Raw genomic sequence first — 17,089 nt, 5'->3', positions numbered from 1 at the left:
TTCACCACCTCATTGCTCTCGCTAGTTATTATTACTTTAATATTGCTGTGTTAACTGCTATAAAAAAAGACACGTTTTTTAAAATCTGAAACACACACACACAAAAAAAAACCCCAAACTATGTGAACTAGAAGATTGCTCCCCTCCCCATGCAAAAAACAACCCAACAAACTTGGACTCCAAAGTTTCTAAAATGTGAATCATTAGTATTGAAGAGTACCTCATTGTCTTTATCTAAATTTCAGTCATTATCTAGTGAAATTAAATGTTTTTCTATTTCTTTATTTACTGGTTTTATTTCTTCTCTTGGAAATTGTTTGGGTCCTTTGACCAATTGATTATTAGTGGCTTGATATTTTCTCATCCATTTTATAAAGTCTTTATATACTAATGAAATTAACCCAATATCCATTGTATTTGATGAAAATATTTCCTTGTTTTCCTCTTCATTTTAATTATTATTTTTCATGATATAGAATTTTGCCATAAATTTTCACATAGTTATAGCTCTCTCCTATGATTCTTTTAGCCACTCTTGAACTTGGAAGATCATCGTGTGAAATATTATCTGACTTTTTAAAATTAATATAGAATTTTTTTATGGGTACACCAAGAAAAGAATCGGGGAAATACCTGAAGATGGTCTGAGTGTAGGGGATAATTGTTTTTTTCTATTATTATCATAGGTCAGTTATCCATAAAATGGATCCATATAAAACATAAGTGTCAATGTCAATCTGATATGGAATATATATTAGTAATTCATGGAACATTGTAGCAATTAATTTGCCCCAACATTATGTAAGTACAAATTCCGATTTGTTCAGCACTCCTAGGTTTCCTAGACTTATTGACTAAAATGGTCATATGTTACTTAGGATTTGTAAGCTAACACAAACCAGGTAGATGATACAGGAAGTAAGCATCCTGTAGTCTTCACAGAAATCACCATATTTTTGGCATTGACATACACTACAATGCTCTTTGTTTTCTTCATTTTTGTTCTTTAAATAAGTCTAGAAAGAGATACAATGGTTTATAAGGAAAGCTGTTTATTCATTTACCGGGTTTCCTTTTGGTCCTTGCTCACCTTTGATACCTGGGTTCCCATGTGTACCCTGAAGGCAAAGGGAGGAAAGATTATAGTCAGCTCACATCCTATGGGTTTTTTACACATTACAATAATTTCTGATCAGCTTCAGCCCATAAAAGGAATGAAGACTGTAAACAAACGTAACCTACCAAGCAGAGACTCAACTGTATTCTCACCTTTACTACACACCAGGAAGACCGCACTGTCTTGAATAAGTAGGTTCTCTAGATTTGCTCAAAAGAAAATACCGTCTCTGCCTGATATCCAAGGGATAATCTCAAAGATGGGAGAAGAAAGTGCTCCAATCCTGTTACAGAAAGGTGTTATGTTTTCCTATTCTCAAACCACCAAAAAGCTGGCTTTTCTGAGAACTGGTTTTAGGGACACTCAGTAAATGCTAAATAGTGTAGTTTTATGTCTAACCCTATTAAAACATGGTATGGTACAGCACAGGGAATAGAGTCAATGGTATTATAATCACACTGCACAGTAACAGATGGTAGATCCACTTGTGGTGAACACAGCATAACGTATAAACTTGTTGGGTCAGTATGTTGAACACCTGAAACTAATATAACATTGTGTGTCCACTATACTTCAGTTTAAAAAAAAAACATGGTGGGGTGCTTGGGCGGCTCAGTCAGTTAAGCAACCGACTCTTGATTTCAGCTCAGGTCATGATCTCGGGGTCCTGGGATTGAGCCCCGTGTTGGGCTCCGCATTCAGTGGGGAATCTGCTTGAGATTCTCTCTCTCCCTCTGCCCCTCCCCCCACTTGCACTCCCCCTCTATCTCTCTCTAGAATAAATAAATAAAATCTTTTTTAAAAATGATACGTTAGGGGTGCCTGGGTGGCTCAGTTGGTTAAGCATCTGCCTTCCGCTCAGGTCATAATCCCAGGGTCCTGGGATCTTTCTGCTTTCCCTCTCCCTCTACCCCTCTCTCCCACTCCTGTATTCTATCTCTCTCTCTCTCAAATAAATAAATAAGATCTTTAAAATATATCACTTTTTAAACAATGGTAAGTTAATCTCTAACAATACTGAGTGACTGAAATTGTCAGATTAGTTTAACAACTATAAATTTTCTTACTGTTCATTCTAAAACATAATTGAATATCCCAAGTAAACCTTCCCCTGGTAATTTCTTGGTGTAATAAATATAAACTAAGACTTTATAAGAAGGGAATGTTAAAATTTTACTTTGCCCAAAATCAGCTTCTACTGGCTGCCACATTGTCTTGTAATGTATCTAACTTACATTTTAGGGAAAAAAAAAAAAAAGACAAACATCCCCACCTTCTGATTGGTAGAATGGTTTGAAAAAGCATAGTCTTCAGACCTGAGTCTCAAGAGAAAATGTGGCACAGTCTAAGAAATTCACAGTACACATTCTCCTCCCTGCCCCCAAATACAAGCATTTGTTCAAAAACTGTATCCATGCATTTTTGTGAAATATATCCACTGGGCTTTTGACCTATAGGGTTTGAGACCACATAAGTAAATGGAATACCAAATAAGCAGCATGGATGCCTCTGATGATATGTGTTAGAGAAATATGCAGTATCTCCAGTTACTGCGATATTGTTGCAAATACCTTCCCAGTGCATACATGACACCTTCCAGATGTTAGACCAGAATATAAAGGAAGCACTCATTTTAGGATTATTTTATCAAGTGTTGAATCATCGTAATAAATCCTGCCTTTAACCTTTAGTTGCCAAGTTCCATTTCACAGAGCTCACTCTAATCCCCAAAGCTCCCTGACCAGCTTCCTCTCTGAGAGGCCACCCAGTGTTGTTCTTGGATACATGTGAAGACACAGTGAACTTCCAGCGAGCTCTGTGTCACTTGTTTCTAGGCTAAAGCTTTCCCTAAAGCACGGAGGATTTGGATGATCTCTTTTTCTATATTTTTGTTTCACTGTTGAAAATTCTGGCCCTAACTGTCACATCAGAAGGGATGCTGGAACATCCTTTGTGAGAACAACTTCATCATTCTAACCGAATCTGCCCTCCGTTCAGGTCAGCAAAATCCCAAGCTCATTTCTAAGGACAGAGTGTATCCCTTTAGGAATCAGAGAAAGAAAGAGCATTTCCCTGTTTGCTGCTGTTTGCACATGACTGCTTTTCAGCAGCACAAACCAGCAGTGGCATTTCCAAGTGCAAGTAGAGCAACTGTGACTAGGGCTTCCTGACTTGACCCTCCGTTCAAAGTGGAAACGTACTCACAGGAAGCCCTGGGTCGCCTGGATCCCCCTTCTCACATTCACAAATCTTGTGTTCGCACTGCATCGAGAATGAAATCCAATATTAACACGCAACGAAACACAGCATTTCAAATCATATTCAGTACATAATTAGATAGAACACTGCCTTGACAAAATTTTACCTCACAAATTTATGGAGATTTTGTTCTCCCTTGTCAGTTCTTCTAGGCTAGTGCAGATCTAGTAAGAGCCAGCTAGTCAACGATTATTAAACATTGCCATGGTTAGATAAAATAGACCTCCCAGCAAAAATATACGCATAACATCTAGTTGCCAGTGAAAAGGGAAAATAACCATTTTCAGTGGATTTTTGGAATTTCTGCTTTTTCTCTTCTCTACAGCACATCAAAGCTCAGTACTATACAAATATCAACCACTCCTTTAGCTCAAAAGGAAAACATTGTGACATACCATATTTTATCAATTCTAGGATATACATTTTTCTTTATTTGTCTGAAATCAGAATAAGTCTTATTTGAATCAGGCCTGATCATAATGAAGTTGTTATTTTCTGCCCATGTCCTTCAAAACTTACAGAATGAAATGGAAGAAAACTCTAGAGATACTCCTGGAGCACACTCAAGAAATGTTGCAGCACCAGTGTTTTGGATGGCCCAGAGGCCGATATTGGGGGGGGTGCAGGGGATGGGGCGGAGGGCATCAGAGTCAAAAAGTGATTCAGAAGATTCAGACTCTGGATATGAAGAGTTTTTGAAATAACCAGTTTAGTCTGCCTTCATTGTCCCGTATATGTATGGACAAAAGTGATAGAGGATTTAAAAGTCTATATCTCAATAAATCTAAAGGGACTCTTACTGTAAGTATAAAATCAAGAATTGTCACTTATTAGAAGGTACTATATCATAGTTTAATTGGCAGGGTCCTTTCCTGTCTCACTGGTACATAAAATAAGGATGCATCTGACCATTCGTTGAAGAATGCTGCTCTGCAGGGTTTGGTTGGCTCCTATTATTTTTTGCAGTACTACTTGTAAATTTCCTGATATTTAATAAGCAGCTGGTCCAACAAAATTTGCATGTTCCAAACTCTTTGTGTTAAGAAACACACGTCCAGTATAGAAGTCCTCGGCAACCTGGAGGTCATCGATTGTGCTAAGCACCATCCAACTGATACTAGCCAGCTTCCTTTGCTGCCTGGTGTGGTTGTCATCATCAAGGAGAACGAGCTTAAAATCAATCAACAGGCAGCAGCGGGAGACTCTGAGCTGTGTCTCTTGGCCAGGAATCCCGGCCAACACCAGGCACACCTCCCAAAGCGGAGGACCCCTATGAGCTGGTGTCAGAGACATGCTTAGAATAAAGGAAGTCATATCAAAATAAGCAAAAACTATGCCTTTTGCGGGGTGCTTGGCTGGCTGTCAGTGGAGCGTGCAACTCTTGATCTCGGAGTTGTGAGTTGGAGCCCTGCACTGGGTGTAGAGATTACTTAAAGATAAAATCTTAAAAAACAGAACAACTATGCCATTTGGTTATCAGTGATTTCTAAAGTTACTCTCTAAAATCGTATTAAAATATTTCCTACTTTTTCCAGATTTTGAAACCTGCAGTAGACATAGAGAAATCAGATGGCTGCCTCAGAATAGAGTGGTTCATTTTAAAAGAATTAAGCATTTTTATGTAGATACACCTTATCTTCTAACGTGAATTATGATGCTGATTTGATCATGCAAATTTTGAGAATTAATTCATAGTAATCAAAGCATGTGGTACTTACCTTCTCTTCAAATAAGATATCCTAGGAGATAGAAAAGAATAAAACATTAACTCAATTCATGTTCTGCTTCCAGCTTCTTATTAGTCTTAATTATTCCCTATGGGATATGCAATTTCCAATTTCAGCTTTTTAACCTTGTAAAAGCAATAGAGCCTACCTGCCAACCACCCAAGGAACACTCTGAGCCATATAATAAGAGACATGAAGTGCACTAACATTAAAAATTATTATGTTTTCTAGGAACTTTATCCTGTTGCATCCTAAGTTCTATCTTTCTATCTTTCAGCTCTCTAAACTCTATTACCTGGCTACAAGCTAAATCAGTCATAATAAAAATTTCTCACTTTTACTTATAAAGACTTAGCCAGAATACATAACTGTGTGTTTTCTCTTCTTCTGTTTTTCCATCCCTATACATACATGCATTTGTTTTTCAGCATTAAAACATTAATTTCAGAGTGATCATTTCATGAAATATCAATAAGCCTTTGAAGTCAATCAGGTCCAACCTTTCATCTTGCCCTAAGGAAATGTGGGTCTGCAGGACTGTGACTTGTCCAAGATCATACACCTGACTGAGCCACTTAACCAAGTTCAAGTGCTACTTTATACTTACACAGAAATGAATTAACCAGAATATTTTTCAAAACTCCTTTAAATTCAGTTTTAGAGAAATTCACAATCTGGTTTTTGTCTAACTTCTAGGCCTCTCTACCCTACTTCAGCTTAGTGGGGCATTACCTGACAAGTGCACTAAAGGCTGTGTCTGAAGCCAAACATGGGGAAGAAATTAACCTATGCTTACAGATAGAATTATTGCTTTCATAACGTAGAACCTATGGGTCAGATTGATGCCTTATGACTGAATCCGAAGCATTAATTTGCATAGGATAAAATAAAAATGGGAGGAAAAAGCACTAGAATATTTGTTGCAAGGTATTAAAAATGAAGACTGTAGTGAGGAAGTTAAAGATAAGTCAGAATTGTACCTGTAGAGAGGACCCCCACATCCCTTTAGTTTTATTTTTACTTTACCTTTATTGCCATACAAACTAATAATACGGAGGGAAGATACAGCAAAATGCTTTATGTGGTCCTAGTGATGTAATGGGAGGAAAAATTAGGCTGGGAATTAAGTGTGATCCAGGGTTTTCATCCTGTGTCCACCATTAACTAGCTGTGTGGCCTTGGGCAAGTCCTATAATCCTTCCAGGTCATTTTCACATACATGAAAAATTAGAAAGTTTGACTGTGTGGTCTCAGGAGTTGTAAAACTTTGGCTACAGAGCCAATCTACAAAATCCAGAGTCTTACCTCTGGCCCTCTTTCCGCCACCCCTCTGTCCCATCCACTCCCCACCCCAATGATTTAAAATTTCCAGCCAATGTAAATCCAGGCAGAAAGCAGTTGAGATACTTATATCTTTATGAACTAGCAGGTCATGTGAAGAAACGGGAATTCAGATATACTGACAGTCTTGGCGTAAAATGGCATTTACCCTCCCCAGAAGATTTGGCTGTACCTAGAAACCTGAAGATGTGTGTACTTTATTTCTAGGCTGCCCAAGACAAGTCCTTGTTCCCACCTGTTATTCTGACACTCCTTGCAGACACGCCTTAGGGAAATTCTTGTGGTTGCTGTGTATTTCAGCATTCATTATTTTTAATAGTGAAAATTTGGAAATAATTTTGGAATTTGGAAATAATATCAATATTATTAGAATGCAATATTAGAATGGATCAATAAACAAAATGTTATTCAGCAGTGAAGGTGAACGCATTAGATCTACATATTTCAAAGTAGAAAAATTTCCAAAGACACTGAGTGAAAAAGCTAGTTGCAGATGGATATATAGAATATGATCCAAATTATAAAAATATTTAAAACACATTTAGTTTTTCTAGGAGGGAGAGAGAGAGAAAGGAATTTGAAAAGAGTTCAAGAGACAATAAACAACTAATAATTCAAGTCAAATTGTAATATTTGAAAACAACTACTGAAATAAAGAAAAATCCGAAGTTTTGTCACCTTACAACCCTTTTATAATAAGCCACGCCCTTCTGTTATCCAATATCAGTTTTTAAACTCATGAATTTAGCTGCTACTATGCCTGATGTATAATTGTACACTCTTTCAGCTTTTCCTTTGAAAATTTAATGTCTGCTTTGCCATATTAACTCTTTAAAAACATGTGCCATGGGGCTTAAAACCAAAACAATATAACTAATTTTGGAACTCATTTGATTTTGTGTTTGTGGAATTTATATTCCTATGGAAAAAAAATGGACCCAGGACTGCACAATAGATCAGACTGTTTCAAACAAAAAACAAAGCTCTATCCCTAAGGGCACTTATAGTCTATAAGCCCCAGTGACAGAAAACAGCACAGACCAAGCAGCGTGGGAAGGAGATCCCAGACTGGGTGGGGAGGTGGGTAACAAGACAGTTTCCTGAAATAGATGGGTTTTCTGGATAATTTTCAAGAGCGGAATGCAAAGGACCAACTCATGGATGGAATGCTGTTCTATATGTCAAAGGTTATGAGGAAAAAAGTCATAAAGACTAGTGTGGGCTGTAAGACAAAGGAAGCAGTGAGGAGGGATGTTTAAAAAGAGTGGACAAAAGGGCCCATGTGGACAGAGCTGGACACCTTGGGATGTAATGAGTGCTTTCACTTAAGCAGAGAAGCAGGTTATGTGGAGAACATGGTCAAAGTCAAAGGGAAGGGCACATTCAGTGAGGATCTAGGTGGATACTGTAGTCTAAATGGAAAAGACAAATAAAGGCAAGACTTCCCTAAAGCAAAAGAAGGTGCATTTTATTAATGAAGAGTTTTATGATGGCATGTATGTGAAAGGAGAAGGCTAGAATGGAATTGATGATTTCGTGAATGAGTATGAGGTCAATGCTATGAGAAAGGGACAGAGGAAACGTGAGGAAGTTATCAAAGTTATTGGTACAATAGCAAATAGAATGAGAATAAAGAACTTAGTAGGTGAGGATTGCAAACTCTACAACCAAAAAATATTTGCAGCTTAGTATAGTAGCCAAATAGCCACCATAAAATCTCTTCTAAAAGACCAACTAATATATATAGACATTGGGTTGGAATTGTTTCTTTGGTTTCAATACTGTTATGTAAATCATAATAAAATAGTATTAGAACATTTTATATATCCTCTTCAATGTGGAATCATCAGGTCTCTCTGAGGTTATTCAGAACTGAAGTGTTTTCATGGGGTTCTTACATGATCCTTTTTACTAGAGATGCCAAGGAGTTGGTAATGATTCCTTGATTTGTCTTGGCTCCTGCAAGATCTATTTGTTGTGGGCACTCATGTCCATTAAAATTCAACTAAAGTCCACTCTGCAACAACAACAAAAAATAAACTGCTGATACCAAAAGAAAGCCCAGTTGAATTCCAAAAATCATTATGCTGGGTCTAAGAACCCTGACAGAAAAAGAGTACACACAGCATAAGCTTATTTACATATGAGCCTCGAAAGCGTACAGTAATCTGGAGTGGCAAAAGTCAGATCAGGAGCTAAGAGGCAAGGGAAAGATATCTTGCAAAGAGGCTGGAAGAAGTTTGGGGGTGATGGAAATGTTCCATATCCTAACTGTGTTGTTGGTTTCATGAATCTATACGTCTATCAAAACTCATAGAATTGTGTACCTTAAGTAGATGCAGTTTTGTATTTGAATTATACCTAATTAACTTATTTTAGAAAGCCAACTACATAATTATTTCCAAATGAAAAGTTTAGGAATTCAACTAAAGATGTAATAGCAGTAGATTGGATGAGGAATTTTTCCAATGGCCTGATCAAGAATCAAGTTCTGTCTCCTACACAGTGGCAATTTGAAACATTGAAACAGTGTATTGTTCTTTGAAGGGCCTAAGAAGCCCTTTGGATGTTGGGAGTGTTTAGAAAGCAGCATCTCCTAAGAAGTGGCTTGTTCATAGAGCTTCCATCTGAACAAACAAACTGAAATCACAGGATGCTAAGGAAGAGCAGGGTCGTTGGGACACTTGGTCATTCTCTGGTTTCCTCAGAAACGAACAAATAGTCCTGCTTGGAGACTACTGCCAAGATCCTGTGTTCTGAGTTGGGCAGGAGCTCTCTGCGAGGAGGGTGTGTCTGGAAGGAGTAAGAACCTCCTGAGCCTCCACAACTGGCCAAACAAGAAGCTGCCTGTCCTGTATCTTCTATAATCAGCAACTGGAGACTCATTATCTCAACTCCAGTGTTCTCTCCTGCACATGCTGGAACCATCTGTTTGGGGTTCAGTGGTAAGCACTGCTTAAATATGGCACAGGCAGCGCTAGGCAGTTAGCCAGGCACCCCGCACACTTCCCTTATACGAAGAGATGCGCAGGGTGAGCACTCACCCTGAGCCCCCTGGGAGCCGAATGCATCATCTCCAAGCGAGGCAGATCTCTCCCTATCTAGCCCCAGTGCCCAAGAAAAAGAGGCTAGAAACAATAGAACTTTAGAGGAAGGATGTTGCTTAACTGTTTCAAGGCAGTTCTGACTGCGAAACCTTAAAACCCAGTTACTATTTTCCCCTTTCAGTATAACTTCACAGGGTTAATCATGAAGACCCCAGGGCCTTTGCTGTCCTTACATTTTCAACTATAAAATGAGGATAATATAGTACCTACATCATAAGATTGTTGTATACATTGAATAAAATAAAATCTGTAAAGTGCTCAGAAAAATGCTTAATACACAGAGCACTCAAGACGTGGTAACTATTATTTAGATTTTAAAAAAAAGTCAATGTCTCATGCTGAAAACAAGTTATAAGAATAACTTACCAGTTATTATCTTATAGTTAATATTGACTTATAAGTTATAAGAATAATGTTAGGAGAAGGATTGGGGAAAGGGACAAAAGGGTCAAAACAATCTCTGAAACAAGGCTGAGTTTTTTTGAAACCTACAGAAAACAGCCATACGAAATGCTTAGTACCTAAAGGACACATTTGCCCTGCCCTCTTCTCAAGAAAAAAAAAATCAATGTTTTTAAGAAAATGTTATATGCAAACAATGAATCATCGAACACTACATCAAAAACTAATGATGTAATGTATGGTGATTAACATAACATAATAAAAGAAAAAAGAAAAAAAAAGAAAATCAATTTTTAACACTTAACAAATCAACCACTTTTTCTCCAGGAGTTTTCTTCTTGAGAAACACTGTGAAGAAGGATTTTATTTTGATTGCTTTGCCTTGTGTTTTCCCAAGCAGAAAGGAAAGAATCTCACACACAGCTGAGCAATCAACAAAGAAAAGCATTGACACAACTAATCAGACCAATCAAATGGCACTCATTGATCTGCAGGAAGAAAGTGTTGGGTGACTGCAAGTCGCAGGTGATTTTAAATTGGGTGGGCTTGCTAACACCTAAGAACAAGGACATAATAAAAAAAATTAGAAGTCTATGAACTTTGCTTGAGTAGCATAATATAACAGTAGGTGAGAGATGGAGTCAAAATATTTCTGCAGATGTTAAATGGGAAAAAACTACTTAGTACAAATATAGCAGACCACAAGTTGACCACAAATTGAATATAAGTCAGCAGTGTTCGTGATCCCAGGATGTATAAACAGGAGCCTGAATGATTGGAAAGTAATTCTTCCAAAATCCTCAGCATTGGCTAGCAATAAAGTTAGGAATGCAATTCCAGAGCATGAGCCTTGTTACTTTCCCAGTTTATCTGGTGTAAACTATCAAGGAAGTGGAGAGAGACTTCGGAAAGATTCTCCTATTTCCAAGATGGATTTTTTTTCCTTCATCTTTCTGACCCAGTATCTACCCTTACAGAATTTGTAATTAAGGTATCAGTATTATGATTGGGAATATATACATAAAACCAACTCATTAGGTACCTACCAGGCGATCTCGAATTTTATCTACAAGGGTTGGATCACTTAACAGTAGAATGGGTTCACTGGATGAATCCCCAGATATCAAACGAAGTTTGGCTTCATTGACTACAGTGGAAAGTCCAATGGTGATAAATAATATCCCTGCAGTTCTGGCGTCTTCCAAAATACTCTGAACATCTGGATTCTTTGGATGGTCAATGCCATCAGTCATCAGCAAAGCCACTTTCACACCATCTTTACGGCCTTCTCTCTTAAGTAGCCCAGTGGCATTGGAGACAGCATAATAAGAGAAGGTGCCTTGCCCGATGAAATTCATAGACTTGACCCTCTGTTTAAATGTCTGCAGATCCTTCCAAGAAGAAAAAGGTGGATCGATTTGGACAGAGCTGCTAAACTGAAGCGCTGCCAGTTTGATGTCGTATTTCAAGGAGCGAACCGGGGTCAACTGGAAAACCTCGTCACTCAAGCTATCCACAAAATCTTTCTGTTTATCAAAGAGAATAATTTTAGAACTTTCAGAGCTGTCCACGATGAAGACAACATCTATGAAGCAAGTAGAGTCTGAAATAGAACAAATAGGTTAGGCAAGATATTTGTTCCTACTCATGAAATGACTTTGCATAAGGAAAGCCCTGAGGTGGTGTGATGTGTATGGATTTGTTGTTGTTTTTTGGGTTTTTTTTTTTTTTTTTGGTTTTGTTGTTGTTGTTACTGTTGTTGTTTTGACAGGAGAGGGGAGTGAAAAAGAGAGGCATCTTGGAGGTAGGGCTTAAGTTGGGAGAACTAAATCTCTTTCCTAGTCTATAAATTCTTTGCCTCTTGTAAAATCATGAGAGTCAGGAGCAAACAAATAAGCAAAATTCCATGTATTTTGAGTATTTTCCCATTGTTCAAAAATTCAACAAATATATATATTTTTAATTTTATTTATTTCGAGAGAGAGATGGGGGGAGAGGCAGAGGGAGAGGGAGGGAGAGACTCTCAAGCAGACTCCACACTGAGCGTGAAGCCGGACATGGGGCTTGATCTCACGACGCTGAGATCATGACCTGAGCTGAAATCAAGAGTCAGATGCTTAACCGACTGAGCCACCCAGGCACCCCAAAATTCAACAAATATTGGGCAAATTTGTTGAGAAGTAAATAATGCTCTGCCTGATTCTCAGGTTGTGTGTCACATTGGTGAGGCCCCATCTTGTTTTGGTGCGTGGTTTTTTGTTTTGTTTTTAGCTTTTTTTAAATCAAGGGAGAAAATGACTACACGCGTCACATTGTAGCAGGGAGGGGGAAAGAAACATAAAAGCAGAGAACTTAAGTTTGAATTCTAGATCTTACTAGTTAATTTGCCAGTGTCCTTGGATGTGCCACTTAACATCTCTGGGCCTCAATTTCTTTATCTGTGACAGTGGCAGTCTCTGTCATTCCCATTTTACAAAGCTACTGTGAGGCTCAAATGAGATAATAAATGTACAAAGGCTCTAAAACACCTGATGTTTTTGTAAGTATGCTCTATAAGTATAGAGAGTATATTATTATCGTAATATAAGTATATTAAAATAGAATGTTACATATATGTTTATATATATGGTTTGCTATTTGCATCAACTGCTATTTGGAAAAATTCATATTAGTGTTTTAACAGGCTAAAACTAATCATTAAAAACAAAAACAAAACATTTTTTCTTTTACCCTGGAGATCATTTTTCCTTGCAAGTAAATTGGACTTTGATCCTTTCTTTCTTTGTCCATATATTGTTTGACTCATAAAAGCTGGCAAAAGCAGGAGATAGAAGACAAAATGTCTGTTCCACATTATGGTAGATGGTGAAAAGTCATCTGTCTTGTAACACCTTTAATAGAAAAATCAGTTATAAATACTTTCGTAAAGTACAGTGTTCGCTATTTTTAATTTAAAGCTGACAGAATTGAAAACTGGCATGTGACAGGAGCAAAAGGTTTTCATTCATATTTACAGAAAAACATCCACATTGGGATTTTAAAAGATTTTAATCCAAGTGAATCATGGCACTACAACCAAACATTTATTAGTGAATATTTCTGTATAGTCAAAGAATTACATCCAAGTAATCTGAATTTCCCATTTTATTATGGGGAGCAGAGAGTGGGAAAAGCCATTTAAAAACACTTCAGTCCCACTCTATATGATGGACTATGGTTCAAGCACAGGCTCTCTTTTGACATTGTCACATTCTTCAAGGTGATATCAGATTGCTACATCGTTGTTTCATTATAACCAATTCCTGACAATCTCAATATTTTTACAAGGTTGTAGAGAACCACCATCATTTCAGTCTTAATAATACATGCACAACTTCAGTGAGTTCAAAAGGCAAGTCAAAAATGAAATCACCCCTCCAGTTCCCATAGAACACCATTTCTCTTTATACTCTTACTTGGAAACTTCATCTACAACAGAGTTCCAAGCTGGACTACAGCTGTATACATATCCAATGAATCAAGAGGATGAGAGCAAAAATAATAGATTTGCTCAGCAACACCATTCTTCTAGTGAAGAAATGATAGAAATAAGATTGAAATCAGAAGCACTTCCTCTGAACATTCCTGTGAAGCTGTTTTTCTGAATAGATTAACAATGAAAAATCTAATCCTGTATTAAAATCTACAGCCATCTTCATCTCTCAATATGCCCAGCTCTACACCAAATGACTTTTAAACCCACAGGCTTCCCTGGCAAGACAAGACTCATGCGGGGCTAGCCCAGTGTACTTGAGAAGGAACAAGAAAGCTTTTCTGAACCAACGTTCTGTATGGTTTGGAAATGCTTTCCTTCTTAAACTATATTGACTTCAAAAGTTCTGGAAAAGGAACTCGCATTTTCCTTCACTTTGCCTTCAGGGAATGGGAACTGGGAAACCATAAGCACAATTTTTCCAGGCTCAAATAGGAGGTAGAAATATGTGCAAAGGCAGTGAGAAATGGAATGGATGACTGGTTTCTTTCATACATGCCAGATGGAGAAACCCAAAAAGGAATCAAAGCTGTTGGGTTGAGGATGAACCAATAGATGGCTCCATGCCAAAATCTGCTCCTCAACTGACATGGTCTTGCAGGAAGTTTATGAAGCTGACTTTGTATCAGTATAGCTAAGCCCCTCTGTTGGCAAGTGCATCAAGTGCAATTGGCTGATGTCAACTGTTCTTCAGACCAGGTGTGCTAAGATGTGAAGACAGCTGGGTGTTAAAAAAAAAAGAAGAAGAACAAGGAGTTTGCTGAGGAAATAGAACACATAAAGGACACCCCTCCCCAAGTAATTCCTTGTTAACCAAAGAGAAGAATACAGAAGGATGTACACGTTTAACTCTGAAGACTAGTGTAAGAACAAGGCTATGTAGCAAAACGTAGCTGCTATAGTCTTTGGAGGGCGGCAGGCGGGATAACACCGTGTCCTTGGTATTACATACAACCTTTCTCTTTTGTTGAGCCCATACCACAAAAAGTGTCCCAGAAGTTCTGGAAATAAGAGACTGAGAATTTAATTTCACTGAAAGTAAGAGAGATTTTACAAGCTACATGATCAATACAACTCTAAAGAAGGTAATTCCCATGCAGGATCCTGAGCAGAAAACCACTTTCTCCTCATTTATAGGCCTCATTTTGGGCTTTAGAAATGCTGTTTTTAAATAAAGACTCGTCTTTCCTAAAACTAAGCACTTGCTCATATAGTTTTTTGGCATATAATCATGATTGCATAGCTGAAGCTTTGTATATACAGTGTTCACTATCACACTTATTAATTAGCACTAACCATTATGTCTAATATTTCATTACTATTTGCTCTGATATTTTTTATCCAGCTCTCCCTAAGCAGTCGTACTATTCCCCTCTCTTTACTGATATTAGCTATTATACCTTTGGTTTTTAGTTCTACTGCCTTCCTAAAATCTCTTTCTTTTTTATTAGTTTGGCATCTTAAGAGCACACCATTTCTAACCATTTTTGCCATATTTTACTTTGCCTCAGTTTTTAGTAATTCTTACCTTTCTCTCATTTAGATATCATATACAAGCAAAATAGGTTTCGGGGGAAAATGCCATTAGTTAAATAAAAGAAACATAAACCTCTCTGTTCATTATAAGTTACATTTTATAAGTGTAGAAACAATGATTATCTTTAACCAAATGCCATATATTTGCCTTTTTTGCCTAAAATTTATCTTGGGTAAATATCAGAATCAACAATTCCAAGAGACTTTATATTTTGTGATTTTTCAAAAATAAAATTCTTTCGGCACAGTTTACCAATTGTATTCACAGTGTTTGCATCCCATTTGTTTCACAGAAAGATAAAATTATCAAAAGAAGACTTTATTCAAATTGCCAAACCAGCCAAATCATAAAATATTCTGTAATTAATACTGAGTTATAAAAATATGTTCCAAATTAAGAAAAAGAGGTCCTGAAAGGTATTAACATCATTGCAACGCTAGGTAGTAAACTGCAAATTAAAAATCAATTTTAAACTTTGAAATAAATTTTAAATGTCGACATTTTAACAATTATTTATATTTTTCTAATAATTAAAGTAATGGCAGAGGATAGAAATTTTTGATAAGCTTTCTTCACATAATAAGTAGGCAAACCCCTTAGTCTTCCGCAGTGCCTAGGTGGTTTCTGATTTCAAGTGATTAAAATAAAACAGTTATGTCTTACCTTATAAAGTTTGTCAAACAGGAATTAAAGACTGATTAAGCAAATGCCAACAGCAAGGACCATTGTTGGGGATGGAGTTGGCTATTTGATATTGTTCTTTTCTGTGGAAGTAAAAATTGTCTTTGGTCTTGGAAGTTTTGCAATCTTTTATTCATGTTTATTAGCCTAGGTTAAAGCAAGAGTGGTCAGGCATTTGGCCAGGGTGCAAGATCTGGGTGGGATCAGTAAGTAATTTAAAGGAACAGTGTCCTCTCAGAACAAGTCTGTGTTCTCCAGACTGTTATAAAAATAACTTGAGCAGATTTTCTACATTTTAGGCATTTATTGACAGCCTGCTGTTTCTCATACCGTGTCCTCCTTCTATTTCTACCTTTCTTTGCCTGGGGTGTGCTCTGTGTGTTACTGGCTCTGAACAGCTTTGTGAGGGAGTGTAAGTGACAACAGACTCAGACCCAAAACAGGTTTTTCAAGAGAGGCAATGGGTTGATAATTATTGAAGCTGGATGAAGAGTATAGAGAAGTTCATTATTGTAGCCTTTCTACATCTGTGATTTTTTAAAATTTCCATAATAAAAAGTCAAAAGAGTGATCTGAATTTAGCCCTGGTTCTGTCTCTCATATGGGGAACCTCAGTTTCCCATTTCTGAAATGAGGGAGTGAATTTAATTAGCTATCAGGATCCTTCCAAACTATAACACAGGAGCTAGGTTTACAGTGGTCAATATTCTGAGCTCTCTGTCCCAGAAAGGTAGTCACTCAAGTGGCTCCATTCTCTTTTTTCTTAGTTTCTACCTCATGGTTATGACCCATTTTAAGTCGATGTTTATCAGTGCAGAACATACTGCCAAGAAGCCACTCGACTCCTAGACAACTAACAGACAGGCTTCTCAACAGTTAAGACAGAGAGTACCAAGATGATCAGAGATAGCAATATTAATGTTCACACCATAATTATTTAAAACCAGCTTTCCTAGGAAGGCATTTTTACATTTACAGATCTGCTTATTGCAACAGTAATAGCTTCCATCTCATGAACACTTTACCAGGTGTGAGGCACTGCGCTAAGTTTTTCATACACGTTACGGCACCTAAGTCTCTCACAGCGCCGCCACCTACAGACGGTAAGTGCTGTAAGATTTTGCGTTTTACAGATGAGGATGTTGAAGCAGAGAGGAGTGCGGTCACTTGCCCACGGTCAAACCAGTGCTAGAGAATGCCAGAATGATATCTCAACTCAGATGTAGCTGACCCCTGAGCCTCACTTATCACAACTACCGCATCATTAAATTACATACCCATGTGAATGTCCGTGTTTTCATTGTCTCTGCACCACAAAGCAGTTTTTGAAGAACTGAGGAAGTTTTGTGAGGCTTTGGTAACGGAAAGAAGAAACAGTGGGTACCC

At 37.5% G+C, this 17,089-nt stretch overlaps 1 protein-coding gene across 1 annotated transcript in view; it reads right to left on the bottom strand.

Moving 5' to 3' along the window:
* COL28A1 (collagen type XXVIII alpha 1 chain) overlaps nucleotides 1–15,825 on the bottom strand; it is a 157,833-nt gene extending 142,008 nt beyond the window's left edge. The window contains exons 1-6 of the mRNA XM_032401237.1: nucleotides 15,686–15,825; nucleotides 12,684–12,844; nucleotides 11,000–11,556; nucleotides 5,095–5,115; nucleotides 3,323–3,379; nucleotides 1,065–1,118 (exon numbers count right to left, since the gene is read on the bottom strand). Coding sequence (XP_032257128.1) covers nucleotides 1,065–1,118; nucleotides 3,323–3,379; nucleotides 5,095–5,115; nucleotides 11,000–11,556; nucleotides 12,684–12,807 — 813 coding nt within the window. The 5' untranslated portion in view covers nucleotides 12,808–12,844; nucleotides 15,686–15,825. The remainder of the gene's footprint in view (nucleotides 1–1,064; nucleotides 1,119–3,322; nucleotides 3,380–5,094; nucleotides 5,116–10,999; nucleotides 11,557–12,683; nucleotides 12,845–15,685) is intronic.
* Between the last annotated feature and the right edge of the window lie 1,264 nt (nucleotides 15,826–17,089).

This window comes from Phoca vitulina, unplaced genomic scaffold, assembly GCF_004348235.1.
Source record: "Phoca vitulina isolate PV1807 unplaced genomic scaffold, GSC_HSeal_1.0 scaffold4, whole genome shotgun sequence".
Taxonomy (NCBI): Eukaryota; Metazoa; Chordata; class Mammalia; order Carnivora; family Phocidae; genus Phoca; species Phoca vitulina.
This window is presented reverse-complemented; position numbering and strand designations above follow the sequence as displayed.